This window comes from Lepisosteus oculatus, chromosome 11 (genome assembly GCF_040954835.1).
Source record: "Lepisosteus oculatus isolate fLepOcu1 chromosome 11, fLepOcu1.hap2, whole genome shotgun sequence".
Taxonomy (NCBI): domain Eukaryota; kingdom Metazoa; phylum Chordata; class Actinopteri; order Semionotiformes; family Lepisosteidae; genus Lepisosteus; species Lepisosteus oculatus.
Window position 1 is genome coordinate 20932232 of NC_090706.1, and position 17696 is coordinate 20949927.

Here is a 17696-nt window from a genome sequence, read left to right on the forward strand (position 1 = left end):
CTGCTTTCTTTCTTTTTGATGGTCTTGGAAGATTGCTTTGAGCATGCAGTGTTTTCCTGAAGAACAGCCCATGAAGAAACAAAAACAAGAATTTAGAAATCAATAAAGCCATATATTTAAAATATAATCTGTAATCAGATATTTCTACGGTATCTGCTTACCTTTCACTCTTTGCGAGCCAAGGCAGTTGGTACTGAAACAGCATGTCTATTCCCTTTAAATATCTTGATCTTCATACTGTGATCATTGTACTGCAGGTTCATGGATTTTTTTAAAATAACAAATCCACCGAATCCCAATGCTTATTTATACGAGTATTAAATATAGTAATGCCGGACCTTTTCTCCAAGAGAAACAGGATGCAGGAAGTGTGATAAAGAATGTTGATACTCAGGTCAGATTGCCGATTGATCAAACCTCTTTTTAATACCCTTGCATTATCTTGCAAATTTGCTTGTCTCTTTGACAATTACACCGTTTGTAATAAGACCACTGAATGTGCCTTCAGTGTGCCACAGACACATTGGCATATGAAGTTAGACTTTCATTATTTGAAACTAAGTATCTTAACAAAACTACCTTGAGATGTCAAACGTCTTGCATTTTGTTGAGAGTGATTTGTGAATATTTTTATAACCTTCTCTTTAGCATTTATACATATCTTTTTGTGACATGATTTGCAAAATGTCAATAACTTTGTGGGATAAACACTACAAACTTTCAAACATTCAAACCATTAATGTAAAAAAGACAACTGCCTGTGGAATTTTTTTTTACATTTTTTAAAATTACATCTATTATCTAAACTTCCGTGCAGTAATGCACGGCAAAAATGGCTTTCAACAGATCTATTCTTATGCAAAATAGTAGCAGCTTCAAATGAAATTGCAGATGATCAAACAAGAGAAGGCCCTGTCACCCATAGAGTGTCGATGGGCTTGGGGGACATATAGTAGACCAGAATTAGAACAGCTAAGATTGCAAGGTGGGGCGTAAAACAATAGTAGAAGACAGATACTGAGGTGCCATGTCATGCAGAGTCTTATAGGTGAGCATGAGGATTTTGTAGTTGATATAAAACCTGACAGGAAGCCAGTGCAAGGACTCCAGGAGTTATCACTTGCAAATAGACCTGGTCAGGATTCTGGCTGCTGAATTCTGGACATACTGCAGCTTGTTTAATGTGTATTTAGATACCCCAGCAAGTAGGGTGTTACAGTAGTCAATATTTATAGACAACAAAAGATGTAATCTGGTGATATTTCTGAGGTGGAAGAATGATCTTTTGACAATATGTTACACATGCCTCAATCAAATTTTACTACCAAGTTCTTCAACTTTGATTGAAACTGACATAGAGTACCATCCACAGATAGAGTTACAGTACCAGTTTTGCATAGTTGATGGGGCATGCAAAGAAACATGACTTCAGTCTTGTTGCAGTTCAGGTGAAGAAAAAAAATAATATGTTGAAGAGGCAAGTGGAGATAAAAGATACAGCGACATTAGTGTCAGGTTTTTTATGGATGTACATTTGAATATCATTTGAGTAAAGAAGTGGTAGTTGAGGCTATGTGATCGTAAAAGCTGACCAATCTGAAATATGTAAATGCTGAAAAGTAGGGGCCCCAGTATCGAGCCCTGAGGAATATCAAATTTAATGAGTCAAATTTCACATTAAATCTGCCAAGTGAGATGAAGTGACAGTGATGAGTGAGGAAAGACTTCAACCACTTAAGAGCTGTATCAGAAACTCCAAACACATTCTCAAAATGATATCATTCTATACCCACTTATTCATACAGTGGGTATAGAAATTACCACCCCCTTTCAAAATGTTTACCTTTTGTTGCCCTAAAGCCCAAAAAGAAGACAACTAAGATCAGTCTTTTTCCAGTTTTATTTACAAATTGTACCTTGCAACATCCAAGTAAAAAAGAAAGCCAAATTTCTGAAAAAAAAAAAATTGTACAGAATTGTTCAAGCTCAGTCAAACTGCCTGAGGTCTGGCGTTCGAACCCAGCTATCGCCATGAGTTGATAGACTGCCCTCTTCAAGTCATTCCAAAGATTTTCAATGGGATTTACAGATGCAGCCATGCAAAATGCACGGTACAAACTCGTACCGCACGCAACTACCCACAAGCCACTGCGGTGTGCCACGGTATGTGATTGGTTGGCATACTTTCCATGTGACTGTGTCTGTGGTGTAATTGCTTAAGTGACTGACTTATAAGCGTGGGTATAGAAATTACTACCCCCTTTCAAAATGTTTACCTTTTGTTGCCCTAAAGCCCAAAAAGAAGACAACTAAGATCAGTCTTTTTCCAGTTCTATTTACAAATTGTACCTTGCAACATCCAAGTAAAAAAGAAAGCCAAATTTCTGAAAATAAAAAATAAAAAAGTAGAATAACTGGGTTGGATAAGAGAACACCCCCCTGAGTTAATAAGCACATTTTAAATGAATTAAAGCCTTGAGTCTGTTGAGTCATCTCTACCAACTTTGCACACATAGAGGGAGGAATATTTGCCCATTACTCCTTACAGAATTGTTCAAGCTCAGTCAAACTGCCTGAGGTCTGGCGTTCGAACCCAGCTATCGCCATGAGTTGATAGACTGCTCTCTTCAAGTCATTCCAAAGATTTTCAATGGGATTTACAGATGCAGCCATGCAAAATGCACGGTACAAACTCGTACCGCACGCAACTACCCACAAGCCACTGCGGTGTGCCACGGTATGTGATTGGTTGGCATACTTTCCATGTGACTGTGTCTGTGGTGTAATTGCTTAAGTGACTGACTTATAAGCGTGAGGTCTGGCGTTCAAACCCAGCTATCGCCATGTGTTTTCTCTTAACAAATAAACATTTCTTTGAAAAACTAAAATAGCAAATGTTTTGGACACTACAGTATATTGACATTTTTTATATTTCTAAATATCACAATTGTTCGAAGCTAAGTCATTTATTAATAGCAACGAATAATTTGAAGCTGCTACTACTGTCGTTTTTACTGATAATAAATATTATCAACACTGTACTGAATTTGTTGGTCTTTCTAAATATGACAAAACATTCAAAGTCAAGTGATTACCATTTTCCATGAATATTTGCACTCGTTATCACTGTAAAAGAAACAGTAAAAGGTGATGTTAGGCAACCTTTTAACTGTGACTATATCCACGATATAGCACAGGCCTCGAGTGCCTTATTGGTTTTATATGACAGGCCCCAAATATGCGAGTGCTGTACAGAATGAATTTTAATTTAAAAAATGTATTTAACATGAAAATTAACATGTTTACATTCCTCCAATGTGTTACGCAATGCAGAAACACAGCCACAAGTACCATTAGCTAGCAAAGAGGACATTAGCTAGCCAATATGATAAATACAGGAGAAAAAAGCAAAAAAGCAATGGGGGAAAGAAAGACCTGCTGATCTGTTCTACATACCAAGAAAAGAAAAGAATATGATTTTTTCTGTTTGAAACATGTGATGTCTTTATGAAATTAATGTAGTTTAAAAGCCTAATTAAGGAGAGCAACTTACAGCGTACACAAAGATTCTAAGCTGATCACTAGGAAGAAAGATCACAAATTGTTTGCGCATAAAAAGTGGTTATTAACTATTAAAACTTGTTTTTATAGCTTTTAAAATCATGCAATGTCTAAGTTAAGCAGGAAAATATATATCTAATTTTTAATTTCTTTTTAAAAACTAAAAAAAAATTATTTGCCCAGCATAAGGGCGTTTATAATATCATGGTGTATCAAAATAAATAAATAATTATATGATTATATTCATATACTGTCTGGCAGAATAGACTGAAGAGTTATTTAATGCAACACAGGAGATTAATAATGTAGCACTTTAGGGCTAACGCCCTACCAGCTGACGAATCAAACTCAACAGCGTCACTCAACAGGGAAGCAGCCAGTCAAGCTACAGTGAGGTCTGTCCTCAGTACCGACTGACCAGGTCCCTCCTATTCATATGAAAGGAAGTGACATCACCGCGCTGGCAAGCCCTCAGTCTCCTGACCAGTGGATGCACTGCATCACAGAGAGTCAGTATTGCTTCTGGGAAATACATTTCTCCTGCATCAAACATTAACTCATTTAGAGCGCCCTACATTACAAATTCCAAGCGTTTCATTTTGAGCCGAAGACTCTCATACCTGAAGAAAACGTTGAGTTTTCTGTCTTCTCTTTTCAGCATGGAATAAACATATTAGTTGTTCCTTTGCAGATGCAGCTACCCACCTGAAGCAGTTACAGTATATGTATTGCACGGCACTCTGTTTTATTAACAGACACCCCGACTCAAGTATTGTACAGTGATATAGACGTGGGTAATGTCATCCCCATTAAACAATGTGCTTCCACATTCCACTCAGTGGGTGATGCATTGTTAACTCAATCACCTGCTAATTCATTTTACACCACTGGAAGACAGGAGAATGTGATTGTACTATATCTTTACAGAATGTGTGTTGCGTTTACAAAATTAAAGTGTTTAAAATGTATAATTAAAAAAAAGTTTTAAAAAACTTAGAGCTTACACAAAGATTCTAAGATGATCATGAGGAAGTGTATTGCATGTCTAATGGTCTAACCCCATTACCCCCATTTTGATTAAAATCGCAAATGTGTGTTTAATTAAATGCCTTTATTGATTCACAATCTGACAATGCAATGTAAATCATTATTTTTGTCTTTTTAGTCCCTTAATTATCTTTAAGCATAACTTTTTCACCATTTAGATGGATTTTTCATACCATCATTAAACAAAGCAGGAGTGTATTGTACTTCCTCATGGGATCAAATGTGGAAAGATTAGATTGTAATCCTTTTTCTTCTTTTTATACATTTTAGAAAAGTGTCATCTATACAAAAAAGCTGTTTATTTAATACCACTCGATAGTTATATCAATAGAGATAAGCTCCCTATTAAAGCTCAGATCAAAGATCAAACACAGATCAAACAGCAATATCTCACACACTGGGACTGTTCTGTGATCTGTGATGTGGGTGAGTGTGAGCTCTGGTGCTCTAGCAGGCTAGCTGGTATCTGAACTGGTTTAACAGTTGTTAAGCATAGTGTAGTTTTTGTTAACAACTTTGTCAGTGAAAAAAAGACCGCGGGCACTTTTCCTCCCCCCTACATTCTCAGAGTAGAATAGGTGAACCTTCCAATGAAAGACAGTCCCCCTTCCCCCCATGGACAGACAGACAAATGTTTTCACTGCCTATTATTTGAGGCTGGGTCCCTGCAATCTATTTAGAAGGAGAGGCAGTGACATCACTGCTCTGGCAAGCATTCTCTTTAGATACGCGATTCCATATTGTATTCCCTGTTAATCAAATTCTAAAAGTATGCTGTTGTTTACTCTGATAACGAGCATATTCGCAGAAATACAGAAATCATTTTTAAAATATGCTAAAAAGAGAATATAATATGGAATTGATTATCTAAAGAAATTAATAACAATATTAATTTAAAGATCTAAATATATGTATTTTATAGCTGGTAGTATTGCTGTAATCCTCTTTGTTTGTAAACATTTTATTTTTTATTTTAATCAATAATTAGTATTAAAATTTGCACTGTGATAAATTGTTGCACTTCCACATCTTGTAAAACTTTCATTTGCAAGACTGTGTTCAAACATATGTTACATTTGACTATAAAAAAAAAAGTAGGGTCTCTCCCTACTTTCTCTCACCCTCTGCGATTCACAGAATGGTTACAAATGGGAATAGGTCAGGCAGGCAGAGGAAACTGGGGGGTGGGTGGAACTGTTACCTGTTACCTGGATTAAGTGGTTAGAAAATAGGTGGATTTACACTTGTAAACAATGTTCCAATTTTAATGCGATATGGAAGACATTATTGATAATAAATGACATTGGACTGTCTGTAAACTGAAGATTTATAGAGGAGACATGTTGTGTCTTTTCTTTCCAGCTTGGAATTAACCTTTAGTTTATGTGACACAGCTCAGTACTTCTCACAAAGGCTAGGAGTGTTAACACCCAGCTGTGTAATGTTATGTAGAATAGACAGTTCTGGGGGAATTTCCAGTAGCATGCTCTGTTGTCATTGTCACTGTTTTCACAACCTTAAATTTATTGAACGTCTATTTTAGAGAGAGCTTTGGCAAAATCTATGGATACTTTGCCCTTGAGCTGTGAAGCTTTTAGATTCTTTGGGTCCTTTATGCAGACCTCTCAACTGTAGGAGCACCCATGATTTAAAAGATTTAAAAAACTATGGCTTTCATAAAAAGTGAGAGTAAGTACACTTGAGTACACTTGCAGAGTAAGTGGGTGCAGCATTGTGGGTGCTGTGGTTTAAATGCTGTTGGCTTTTGAACAGCATATCCCATCTCAGTGCATAGTGCCACATTAAATAAAAGCACGAGAAAAAGAGATTCACAACATAAAGCTGTCAGTCTTCTGTGGACATAAAGAAAAGGTTTCAGAAATCAAACAAAGCTTTATTCCCGTGCTTACAGTCTGGGTAATTGAAGACTGTGCTGTTCTGCTTCCTATGGTGATATACAAGTTTTTCACACGAAGCCGTATTGAGCATTATTTCTAGCGTTGTTAACTTGTGTAAACATCGGTCCCCCGGGGCTCGATGAAAAACCGGAGGTTTACAAAAAGAGAATTAGCTTACTGATAGTTTTATGTGGAGGCTGTGAAATGTTTCACAAGTAAAGGTCTTTAAAATGCATTTGTTGAAGGCTTTCTGTGTTTCCCTTGCGAAAATATGGGCATAAGATGGACTCAAGCACGAGCCAGAGAGGACCCCTGGCCAAATTATTCTCAGGAACTCTAATTTATTAATTCTCATTCCCTCGGTCCCCTGAGGGTTTATCCCAGTTGCGAAGCAGCACAACTTATCCAAATAAGGTACTTTACTGTTGTAATTAATTAATTTTCAGAATGTTTTAGAATTTTATTTTCACTTGGCTAATGTGGGTTACTGTGTGTAAATAAAAATGGAACAAATCTAATTAAATTTGTTTTTATTTTCAAAATAAAAAAAGGTACACATTTTGAAAGGGGATGGTGATTTTCTATACACACTGTATATTTGGAAAGGTGCAGAAATACCTGTGTCGGATCATCAAAACTGGTTATGATGTAAGTGTGCTTTGCTTCTGATGACAAGCAACCCATTTTTTTTTAATTAAGTGGTCTCGAATCCCTTGCAAATCATTTTGTGGATCTTGATTTAATTAAAAAATTTCAAATGTAAAATTACCAAGCCACAAGGCTTAAAGAGGTATTTTCATTAACAAAGAAAAGAGATAAAGAGGCTCCTGGGAAATATGAAAATATTGAGATGGAAATAATCAAGGAGGGGTTTTCCGATAATGTAGGACTGCATTTTGAAATAAAAAAATCTACATGCTAGAGATGAACTGACTTGTTTTCTTTCTCTTGAATTGAAATTATAGCATATAGAAAGATGGGATATTTATATGGGATGTGTCAGCATGCATTTCCCCCAACACACAAAGTCCAAAAACATATTGGTAGGTTAAACATCTATGGAAACTGGCCCTAGTTGGGAGTTTGTGCATGTCTCTTTGTGTGTCTGCCCTGCAACCATCTAGAGTGTAGCCTGTCTTGTGCCCATTGCTTGCCAATTGCTTGCAACAACCTAAAGTGGGAGAAACGGTTGCAAGATGAATGGATGCACTCAAGTCAGACAAAGCCAAAATGTTGTTTTTTCTTTCCTCTCTTTTCAGCAGGAATAGGACTAAACCTGACACAGCTATCCACCTGAACCACATCAATTAAATTTTGTTTCCTGAATATTTGTAAACAGTGATAACAATGGGGCTAATATAATAAAAAGGAAAAAGAGAAGAATCAAAGAGGCCATTGATGACCAATAAAGCCATTGATGACCTCAGTCTTTAGGAAATACTATAAGAATCCAGGTAGAGATTGTGGATGGGATATTTTTACATTGGAAGAAGTGGAAGAAGGAAACGGGGTTAAAAAACAGCAGAAAAGCCAAGTGAAAGGATACTCACTATCTTTCTTGTAGGTGGTAAGTGAGAATGAAAATGGGGGTAGAGCTATAATCAGAAGTCATTTGGGTACATGTGGAAGTAGGTTTGCCTGGTCATGGATGATAGGCTTTTCCACAGTATTTGCAAATTGCAGAAAACAAGGAGAGCAGAATGAGAAATTAAAATGATTACAGACTTAACAAGATCTAACAATTAACATGGGACAACAATGGAGATCAGACAGATAGAGGTTGAAAGGAGCTGGTAGAGTGAGTAACAAGATGGCCAAGATTAACATCCACATAGAATTTACTGTCAAAGATGAAGGGGGGTGTGAGGTAGAGGTAACAAAATGGAGGTGGAAGGCACAGGGGGTATTATGGTCCTAAAGAGGTTTAAGTGTTAAGAGATCAGAAAGGAGAAGAAAGGTAGAAAGAAAAGTCTAAGAAGCCGGAAGGAGAAATGAGATAGGACATCCAATGAGCTGTATTTGAGGCCAGAGTAGAGAAAGGATGTTACGGGACATCTCCAGGGCCCTTGAGATAGCATCTCATGCAGCAGGGGATGAAAGAGAAGAAACTGGTGCCAAAAACACCAAAAGAGATGAGTTTTGGCAGTGCTGGCAGCAGTGATAGAGAAAGCAGTGTTGCTGGAAGAGAATAAAAGAGATAACCTAATAAAGAAGAAAAAAAATCAGAAAGACCTTGGGATGGAAGCACATTGGATTGGGATTCTTTAAATGGTGCTTTTTACCATTATAGCAGGCCAGTGTGTGTTTGTTTCCATGGATATTCACAAAAAGATATTGTTATGGCACCCTAACAGATGTCAGATTGTTTGGAACATATTGTGTTTGTAATTTGTTTGCTAATTTAATTTGTCTACATTAAATATCATCTGATGGGTGTCTTGTACTTGGTATTAGTCCCTTCAATTTATTTTCTGCAACTTCTTCAGTATTTGCTAATCCTTTTCTCGTTGATCCCTAAGTCTATGAAAAACCTAGAGGTAAATTGGAAGAAAGAAATTTAAAATGATACAGCTGGACATTGAGCAACTTCAGACAAAACAGTATGAAATAACTTGCTCACCTGGTCTGTGTTCCATAACCGCCTGGAAAAACTCCAGCTGACACAGCAACGATGATGGCAGGAATACCATACCCAGGGGGTAATAGATACCTCTTGGTCAATCTGCTTCTGCTACTGTATTTGACCACTCTCAGATTCGTCACTAACAGAAGCAGCTGAACTCCCTCCAGACACATCCAGACAAAACTAGCAAGGAAAAAGAAGTGGAGGACTCCTGCTATCACCGCACAGATCACCTGCAGTAACAGAGAAGAGATCAGAAGTGCAGAAGCACTGGAAAATAATATCTGTTGCAACTCACTCACAAGAAAAAAATCTGGGCATACTTTTGTTTACTTGACTTGTAAATAGATTTATCTTAAAAGTTATTGGCAAATACAAATTAAGGAAAAAAAATGTCAAGGCATGTGCTTGTCCGGTAATGTAGTGCACAGGGATCTTTTGCCCTAGTATGATGTAAAATGTCCTTATCCTGCCATTAGATAAGAGATAAGATCACTTTATTACCCATATACAATTTCTTGCATTAGAAATTTGTCTTTTCACATACCTCAGCTTGCACTCCATGAGACACACAGACAGGGAGAGAGAAGCTTAGGGTCAGAGGGCAGGGTCAGCCATTTATACAGCTAGGGGTTAAGGGCCTTGTTGTAAGGCCCAATGGAATAGGATTCCTCTGCTAGCTGCAGGATTTGAGCCAGCTACCTTCCAGCTACAGGTGCAGATCCTTAGCCACAGTGCCACCACTCCTCCCTAAAAGCTTATTTGTTTCCTCCCTTTTTTCGAACCAGGGACCTATTATAAAGTTATCTCTTCAGATTATGGATAAAATCTCCTTTGCAGATATCACTGCACTAAGAACAACCTTGGTATCTCAAAATAAAATTCCATTAACAAAAACTTAGCTGTAGACACAAAAAAATTATAGTTGTGCCACATTAACAATTTAAAGCAGCGCATATTACTTTGTGGCCATATAAAATATTAAAACATCAATATAAATTATGTTATAGATACATTGTTATAACTAAATCCTGAGAATAATCTAATACTATTATAAATATATAAAACTAAGCCCTTATTCTTCAGTTCTCTTCACAAAATAATTAAATTTTTGCAGTTTTAAAATACCCTACTTACATTATGGTCCGTTTTGGATCCTCCAGTTAAAAAGAGAAGGTGTGCCATAAATAAACACAGGCTCAAGTGCAAGTGAATAATGTTGTGTCCTTTATGAACTGATTTACAGAATACAAATGTAATGATTGCAAGACTGAGACAAATCAGGGCTGTTATTACAAACACATAGCTGATAATTGACAGGACAGAATCTTCATTAATCTGTGGGAATAAAAAAACATTAGCATGAATAATTTCTGGTCAAACACTAAATGTTGTGATTTGTAAGAATCCCTGAATCTAAATTACATTTAAAACTTAACATTAATTCTCTCTCTCATCCTAGCATTAATCCCGCATCAACACGGTCCGCTTGTCGACACGCCCATCTCCATTTGATGGTTTGAACCAAATCTTTGAGCTGACGTTGCCATTAAATGCGACTGAGAATACTCCAACCGGCACGTTGCTCCGCCTGCCATCGGGGGGGAAGGAGAACAAAGTAATTTATCCAATTCATAAAGGGGGATTATAAGGAGGCATGGGAAATTTGGCCAGGATGCCGGGGTTACACCCCTACTCTTTTCGAGAAACACCCTGGGATTTTTAATGACCACAGAGAGTCAGGACCTTGGTTTTACGTCTCATCCAAAAGACAGCACTTGTTTACAGTATAGTATCCCCATCACTATACTGGGGCAGTAGGACCCACATGGACCACAGGGTGAGCACCCCCTGGTGACCTCACTAAGACCTCTTCCAGCAGCAACCTTAGTTTTCCCAGGAGGTCTCCCATCCAGGTACTGACCAGACTCACACCTGCTTAGCTTTAGTGGGTTGCATGGTGACATGGCTGCTGGCACACAAAGCTTAACATTATTTAATAGTAATAATAACAGTATTATACTTTTTCTAAAATTGATTGATGTATTATAAATCAATTTACAAATGTAAATTTGTAAATGTAAAATGTATTAACTTATTTGAGTAATTTCAAACAAAGTAAAAAAAAGGTCCTGAGATATTATCGGTTTGAATGTCACCTTTTCTATTCCGAAAGGGTCTTTTCAATATGCAATTTAAAATTTAGAGAAATAAAATGAAGAGATCCAGCCATTCAAAAATATGCGAGGTAGGCTGCATTAAAACGCAGTGGGCATGGCGCAAAATACCGCATCATACCGCATGTTAATTGAAATATGATAATAGTATCCGGAAGCACCTTGTAAAACCACCAGGTGGAATTATTAACTCTGGCGACACCTCAAATGCTGTACACGAGACATTTGAGATGTCACCAGAAAACGCCCAGTCACTGCTGAGGGACAATCTTTTTCCAATTAAGAATTCATGCATCAAGAATGCATCATGTCGCATTATACAGTATGCAAATCGAAATATGGTATTGATATCTGGAAGCACCTTGTAAAACCACCAAGCTAATAAAGCTTTCCGTCTCATATACAGCATTTGAGCTGTCGCCAGAATATGCCCGGTTTCAAATCCTGGTCATTGGTGAGGGACAGTCTTTTTCCAATTAAGAATTTTAGTTGTAGACTCTTTAGACTTTTAATAATTTTAAACTGTGTATTACAGCGTGTTAATCATTAAACATTAAAAAGTTCGTATATTTTATGAAAGCAAGATTGCTCAGTTGGACAAAAGTACATAACCTTCCAACTTAATCATAAATATTATAATTATGCATAAATATTTTATGCATCAAAGTCTTTAACTTGGTAACTTACATGGGCTCTCATTTTAACGTGTTTGTTCTAACATTATTAAGCCTAAATTATGTACTTCATAAAAAGTTATAACGTTTTATCCTTTTCTAAGAATACATAGTAAGAACACCACTTGCAGTTATTGTAAAATAATAAATGTTGAAGTGATTTAACAACACTTGATTGTTATATTAATATGGAATCATGTAACTAAGCAGCTAAAGTATCACAAGAGGACATTTTGGAAACATTTTGACATTACTTTCTTTTAAAAAAAAAACTTCTGTTGTACTTGTAGTGGTAATGAGCTGCACCCAAGCGGTTCAAATCGCAATCAGAGCCAGGTGCCAGCACGGTAATGTCACAGCCTGTCCCTGTGAATAACAGGAACCTCAGCGCTTGGGCTGAGGGGAGATCTCCCTTTAGCTCAGCTGGCTGTTCCTTGTTGAGTGACACCAGGGGCTTGGCTTTGAGCCCCTGCTGTGAAGGGCCAACCTAAGGTGGAAGTGGCAAGGGCACAAACCCACGAGAACCCGAAAATGTTATGTTTTTATATGTGATGGCTTTATGTTTAAGGATTTCTTCCCGGAAATCTTTAAATTAAATGAGGGGGGGAGGATTATTTTTTACAGTTGACAGTAATCGGGGAACAGCTTATCAACACAAATCAAATTATTTTTTTATTTTTAAAAATGAAATAAAAAAAGAGGATACAGTGAAGTGTTCCTGTCACCTTGCTCTTACAAGTGGCTCTGTTAAGTAAAGTTTGTGTTAACATGCCACACCCTTTGAATGAGTTTTAATCAACTTTGTCAGTGAAAGAAATGACCACGGGCACTTTTCCTTCCCCTCTGGTGCTAGGTGAGAATGCAGGAAATGTTTTTTTTTATTTTACTGGGAGTGTGAACATTGAGTGAGCACTGTGGTGTACAGTGAGACTAACACAGTGAAATTGCTCAGATGGATGGTTTTAGTAAATATGTTGACAAATATCTGAATTTTTGCAAGATAAAATTGTATTCAGCTTTGAATCAGCTTGGTGACCTTGGCCCCGTGAAATTGTAGGAAAGAGGTTTAGTGAGCAGTGTAATGACCATAGAATGTTTGAATACACTGTACAGTATAACAGTATAAATCAAGTATGTTTTTTAATGTTTGTAAACGCTATTTTTGCAAGTACATTTTGTATTCAGTTTGCTTCTGTGTGTTAGCTGGTGAAAATTCTTCCACAAGGAGTGTACCTTTAAAGCAGAGAAGACTGCACCAAACGTTTTCGGCTCTGTATGTCACCCAAGCCATTTCTCTTTGGCACTGTAGTCATAGAGGTGGGAAGATGCCTCCCCCTTCCCTCAGCCTAACTCACCTGTTCCCATTTTTAACCATTCTGTGTCTGAATCGCAACACTTGAGAGAGAGTAGGGAGAGAAAAAACAAGTGAACCCTGGCTTCCTATAGTCAGATTTAACGTATGTTCCAAGATGTGGAAGTTAAACAATTTTTCACAGTGTGATGCCTGACTTTATTTCGGATAAAATACTGTGACATAACAGTAAGAAATACAATCATCGCCGCCTCTTCTCTGACTGAGGTTAGTGGGTGGTGCACTGTTTTCTCAACTGCCTGCTAATTCGTTTCACACCACGGGAAGAATGTGATTGTACTGTATCTGTACGAAATGCGTGTTGCATTTACAAAATTAAAGTATTTAAAATGTTTAATTAAAATGCAAAAAAAACTTACAGCTTACACAAAGATTCTAAGATTATCACAAGGAAGAAAAATCACCTGTTTTTCGTGGATTTCGTGTTTTTAACTAAACCCATTTTTATGGGTTTTAAATGTTTAATGTTTATTTGAGGCACACACATTATTGTTTCCTATTTTTGATTTTCTTTAAAATTAAAATAATCGGTTACCCATCGCACCACACAAGATTATGTTACATTTTTATGTTTTTGAGAGACTTCAGAAGGCTTCAACTGATGCATAAAAATATAACATAATGCCTTCTCCCGTTATGAAGTCACTTGCACCTGGGATCCACTTTATTCAAACTAAGGTTTCTAAAAATGCAACCAGGTACTAGATATTGTTTAAATAAAAGCTGTGAAATTTTTTACAAATCTGTTTTTAAATCTGTAGGTTGCAGGCTCTGTGTGATTTGTTTACAAAGTTATTGACATCTGAAACATCTTGTCTCATAAATAGGTATTTTAATAAGCAAAGCTTATGAAAACTTAAGAAAAATATTACTCTAAAAAAGATACAAGAAGCTTGAAATTATTATTAAATTAATACTGTTAATAAAGACCAGACACATTATTATAGTATCAGTGATCATTTTAATACCGTTTTGTTATTCTCAATTCTAATTACAATATATCCAATTTCATTTTAAGGCTTGAGGCATCTGTTAAATTGCCCCACTGAATGAAGTGTTTTTAATTAAACTGGCTGAACAGTTGGCAGTATTCATGTTTGCTAAATAACATTTTTATTTCATTAGTTATATAACTTAACATTGAATATGTTGTACTATATATACAAAAAAACAAAAATGTTAATATAGTGAACAAAATATTTACTATTTTATTTTTTTAAGCATTTGTTAGAATATAAACTTGTACCATAAGCAAGTATTGAACCCGGATCATGTAGACAGAACAACTATTTACAAAACTATTGACAAAATATTAATGTATGAATGAGTTAAATTAAAAATAAAATGTGTTTACAAAGAAAGGGGTTTACAGTAACACTACCAGCTATATAAATACATATATTTAGATCCTTAATTTAATATCATTATTAATTTCTTTAGATAAGCAATTCCATATTATATTCCGTATTTAGCGGATTCTAAAATGTATGAAGTTTTCTACTGCGATAATGAGCGGAAGTATTCATAGAAAAGGTTAAAACATGGAATACAGAGGAAGTTTCAGAAATTAAACAGAATTTGGAACACCCACTCAAAAATAGACATTTAATAAATTTAGTGAAAACAGTGACAAATCAACCTGAACAAAATACAATTTTAAAATAAAAGCAGTTTGAAATTATTAGTTGTTATTAATCACTTAACTTTGATATGTTGTGATATTTAGAAATACCAACAAATTCAATATAGTATCGATAATATTTACTATTTTTGTTTTTCAAAGACATGTTTATTTGTTAAAAGGAAACTCATGGTGAGAACTGGGTTTGAATCCCCAGCCTCCAGCAGGCAAGTCACATACCTAAGCCATTACACCAGCACACCACTTGACAACTTAAGCTTTAACCGAACAGGGCAGGCAAAATGTTTCCCGTTAATCGTGAGTGAATGAGTCAAATTGATGCAGATATTTAGAAAGAAGGTTTACTACTATAATAATTTGAGCTATGTGAATATAATTATATAGTTATTAATTTATTTAGATACATGATTCCATATTATATTACCTATTAATCAAATTCTATAAAGTATGTGCTTTTTACTGCGATAACAAACACAAATAATCATAGAAAAGGTTAAAACATTATAACTTTTTATGAAGTATATAAACATAATATAGTCAGAAGGAGCATGTAAATTTTTTTCCAAAATAACCACAGTTTGTAACCAAAAAAATTAGGAAAGTGGAGTACTGGTGTTTATGTTTATTAAACTATCACTACCAGCCATATACAGTTTACATAATATGTTTATGTTCCTAAATATCGATTATGACCTTCAGACACGTTATGCTCCTCTTCTTTTTATGCTCAGCTACTACAATTTCCCTTTAGTGGTAAAATTCCATATAAATATTCAATATTAATCTGATTTAAACATGTGCAGTAAAGAGATTAAATGAAGCAATTGTTTCACTAACAACCAATGCACCACAAGTGCCGCCTGTCGGTCATTTTGGCCAACCAATCACGTACTGTGGTATAATGCGCTAAACTGCAGATATTTTTGCGCAGTATGAGGTTTTACCATGCATTTTGAATGGCTGCATATATATTAAAAACCTTATGTAACAAGTAGTGGAGAATATCTTTTATAATCTAGCTTCAATATTTGACTTGTGAGAAGATGTCAAACATATGTCAGAAGTAGAGAAATGCTGTGATAAGACGATGAGAAGAGTTTTCAGTTTTACTGTGTGGAATAAATAAAAAATCAAGTCCTTTATTCTAAACTCATTGGAAGTATTCGACGAAACAATGATTCACCAGATTCAGATTAATTACTATTTTAATAATCTGTAATAAAGATCTTATTGTGCTTTGGTATTTTGTTAAAGCTCATTCTTTAGCTTCTCTCGGTATGAATGATTCCTTGATTAGCTACTACCAAACAAGCTACAAACCAGATCACTTCCTTTTATTTGTGACTTTCCTTATGGTCTTATGTTTGAAATATAATTAAACTAGATGCATTTTGTTAATCACAAACTGATTGGGATGTTCTATTCACAACAGAAATGATTGTGATGATTTGCATGGAAACCAGCACACACATGGGGAGAACACACAAACTTCACACAGATAATAAAAATAGTAATTTATATTATTTTTATGCCTTTGAGTTCATACCTGCTTGGAATTAGTTGCCATGATTACAGCAAAGCTGCTCAGATGGTCGCTACTGCAGACTGTGTGAGTTTCATTGGAATGGATCACTTTCAAACCAGTTTTAGACCAGGAGCTCTCGTTTCCTTCAGATTTCCAGTAGACACAGAATAGTACATTTTTATTACTCCTTTTCTGAAAGGAAGAAAAATCAAATTTAATTATTTAACTGATGTTTTATACATGTCATGAAGCATTTTCTTTTCCCATGTAAAACTATACTTGTATTTAACAAGCAATTTAAAAAAACAAGAGCAATACAATTGTTAAACCGTTGGATTGCTGATCAGTGTTTACATTTAAGAAGTTAAATACCAAAAAAAAATCCTTTCTGTTCACATGAAACTTCATGACCAATCATACATTTAATCAAAGGAACAGATAGAGGTTTATTCCATGCTGAAAAGAAGAAGAAACATGTTTTTTTTTTTTGTGGAGACTTTTTCAGGTGTAAGAAAGAAGGGAACTGGCAGATAAATAAAGCGTGGGAGAAGAAAAGATTTAAAAAGGGGAGAATGAGTATTGGCACGTAGGGAACACAGGAGAAGTCATTTACTGTACCTTCTCTGAACTGTTGCAGAACAAAAAATGTATTACAGTAGGGTCTTGACATTCATGAGGGTTCAGTGCAGATAGTTATAAGCAAACAGTCAAATTTGCATATAACTATGTCCAACTAAACCCTACAGTATATATTGCCTAATGTAGTGAAGTATACAGTATGTATGGTTAAAAGACATACATCCCTTACAGATGCAGCCATTCAAAATGAGCGAGGTAAAACATGGTGGGCGTGGTGCAATATACCGCATTATACCATATGCAAATTAGATAATGATAATAGTATCTGGCATCACCTTGTAAGACCTTGTAAAACCGCCAGGTGGCGCTAATAAAGCTTAACTTCTCATGTACAGCATTCGAGCTGTCGCCAGAAAACTCCAGGTTTCGAATCCCAGTCACTGCTGAGGGACAACATTTTTCCAATTAAGAATTTAAGTTGTATACTCTTTAGACTATTAATAATTTTAAACTGTATATTACAGCATGTTAATCATTAAACCTTAAAAAGTGGGTATATTTTATAAAAGAAAGATTGCTCAGTTGGAAAAAAGTACAC

The 17696-nt window shown here is 35.7% G+C and overlaps 1 protein-coding gene across 8 annotated transcripts in view; it reads right to left on the reverse strand.

Annotated features, from left to right (window-relative positions):
• The window catches only part of LOC107077586 (adhesion G protein-coupled receptor E3-like), a 65018-nt gene that overhangs the window by 20184 nt on the left and 27138 nt on the right, over positions 1-17696 (reverse strand). For 6 of the 8 annotated variants that reach the window (XR_011191145.1, XR_011191146.1, XR_011191147.1 and 3 more), the window contains exons 9-11: positions 16541-16711; positions 10267-10467; positions 9127-9362 (exon numbers count right to left, since the gene is read on the reverse strand). Coding sequence is in view for 5 of the 8 variants with exons in the window: in XM_069195921.1 (XP_069052022.1) it covers positions 9127-9362; positions 10267-10467; positions 16541-16711 (608 nt within the window). In the remaining 3 variants the exon portion in view is untranslated. Of the gene's footprint in view, position 1; positions 57-9126; positions 9363-10266; positions 10468-16540; positions 16712-17696 lie in introns of all 8 variants that reach the window. The other 2 variants (XM_069195924.1, XM_069195922.1) reach the window with 2 other exon arrangements.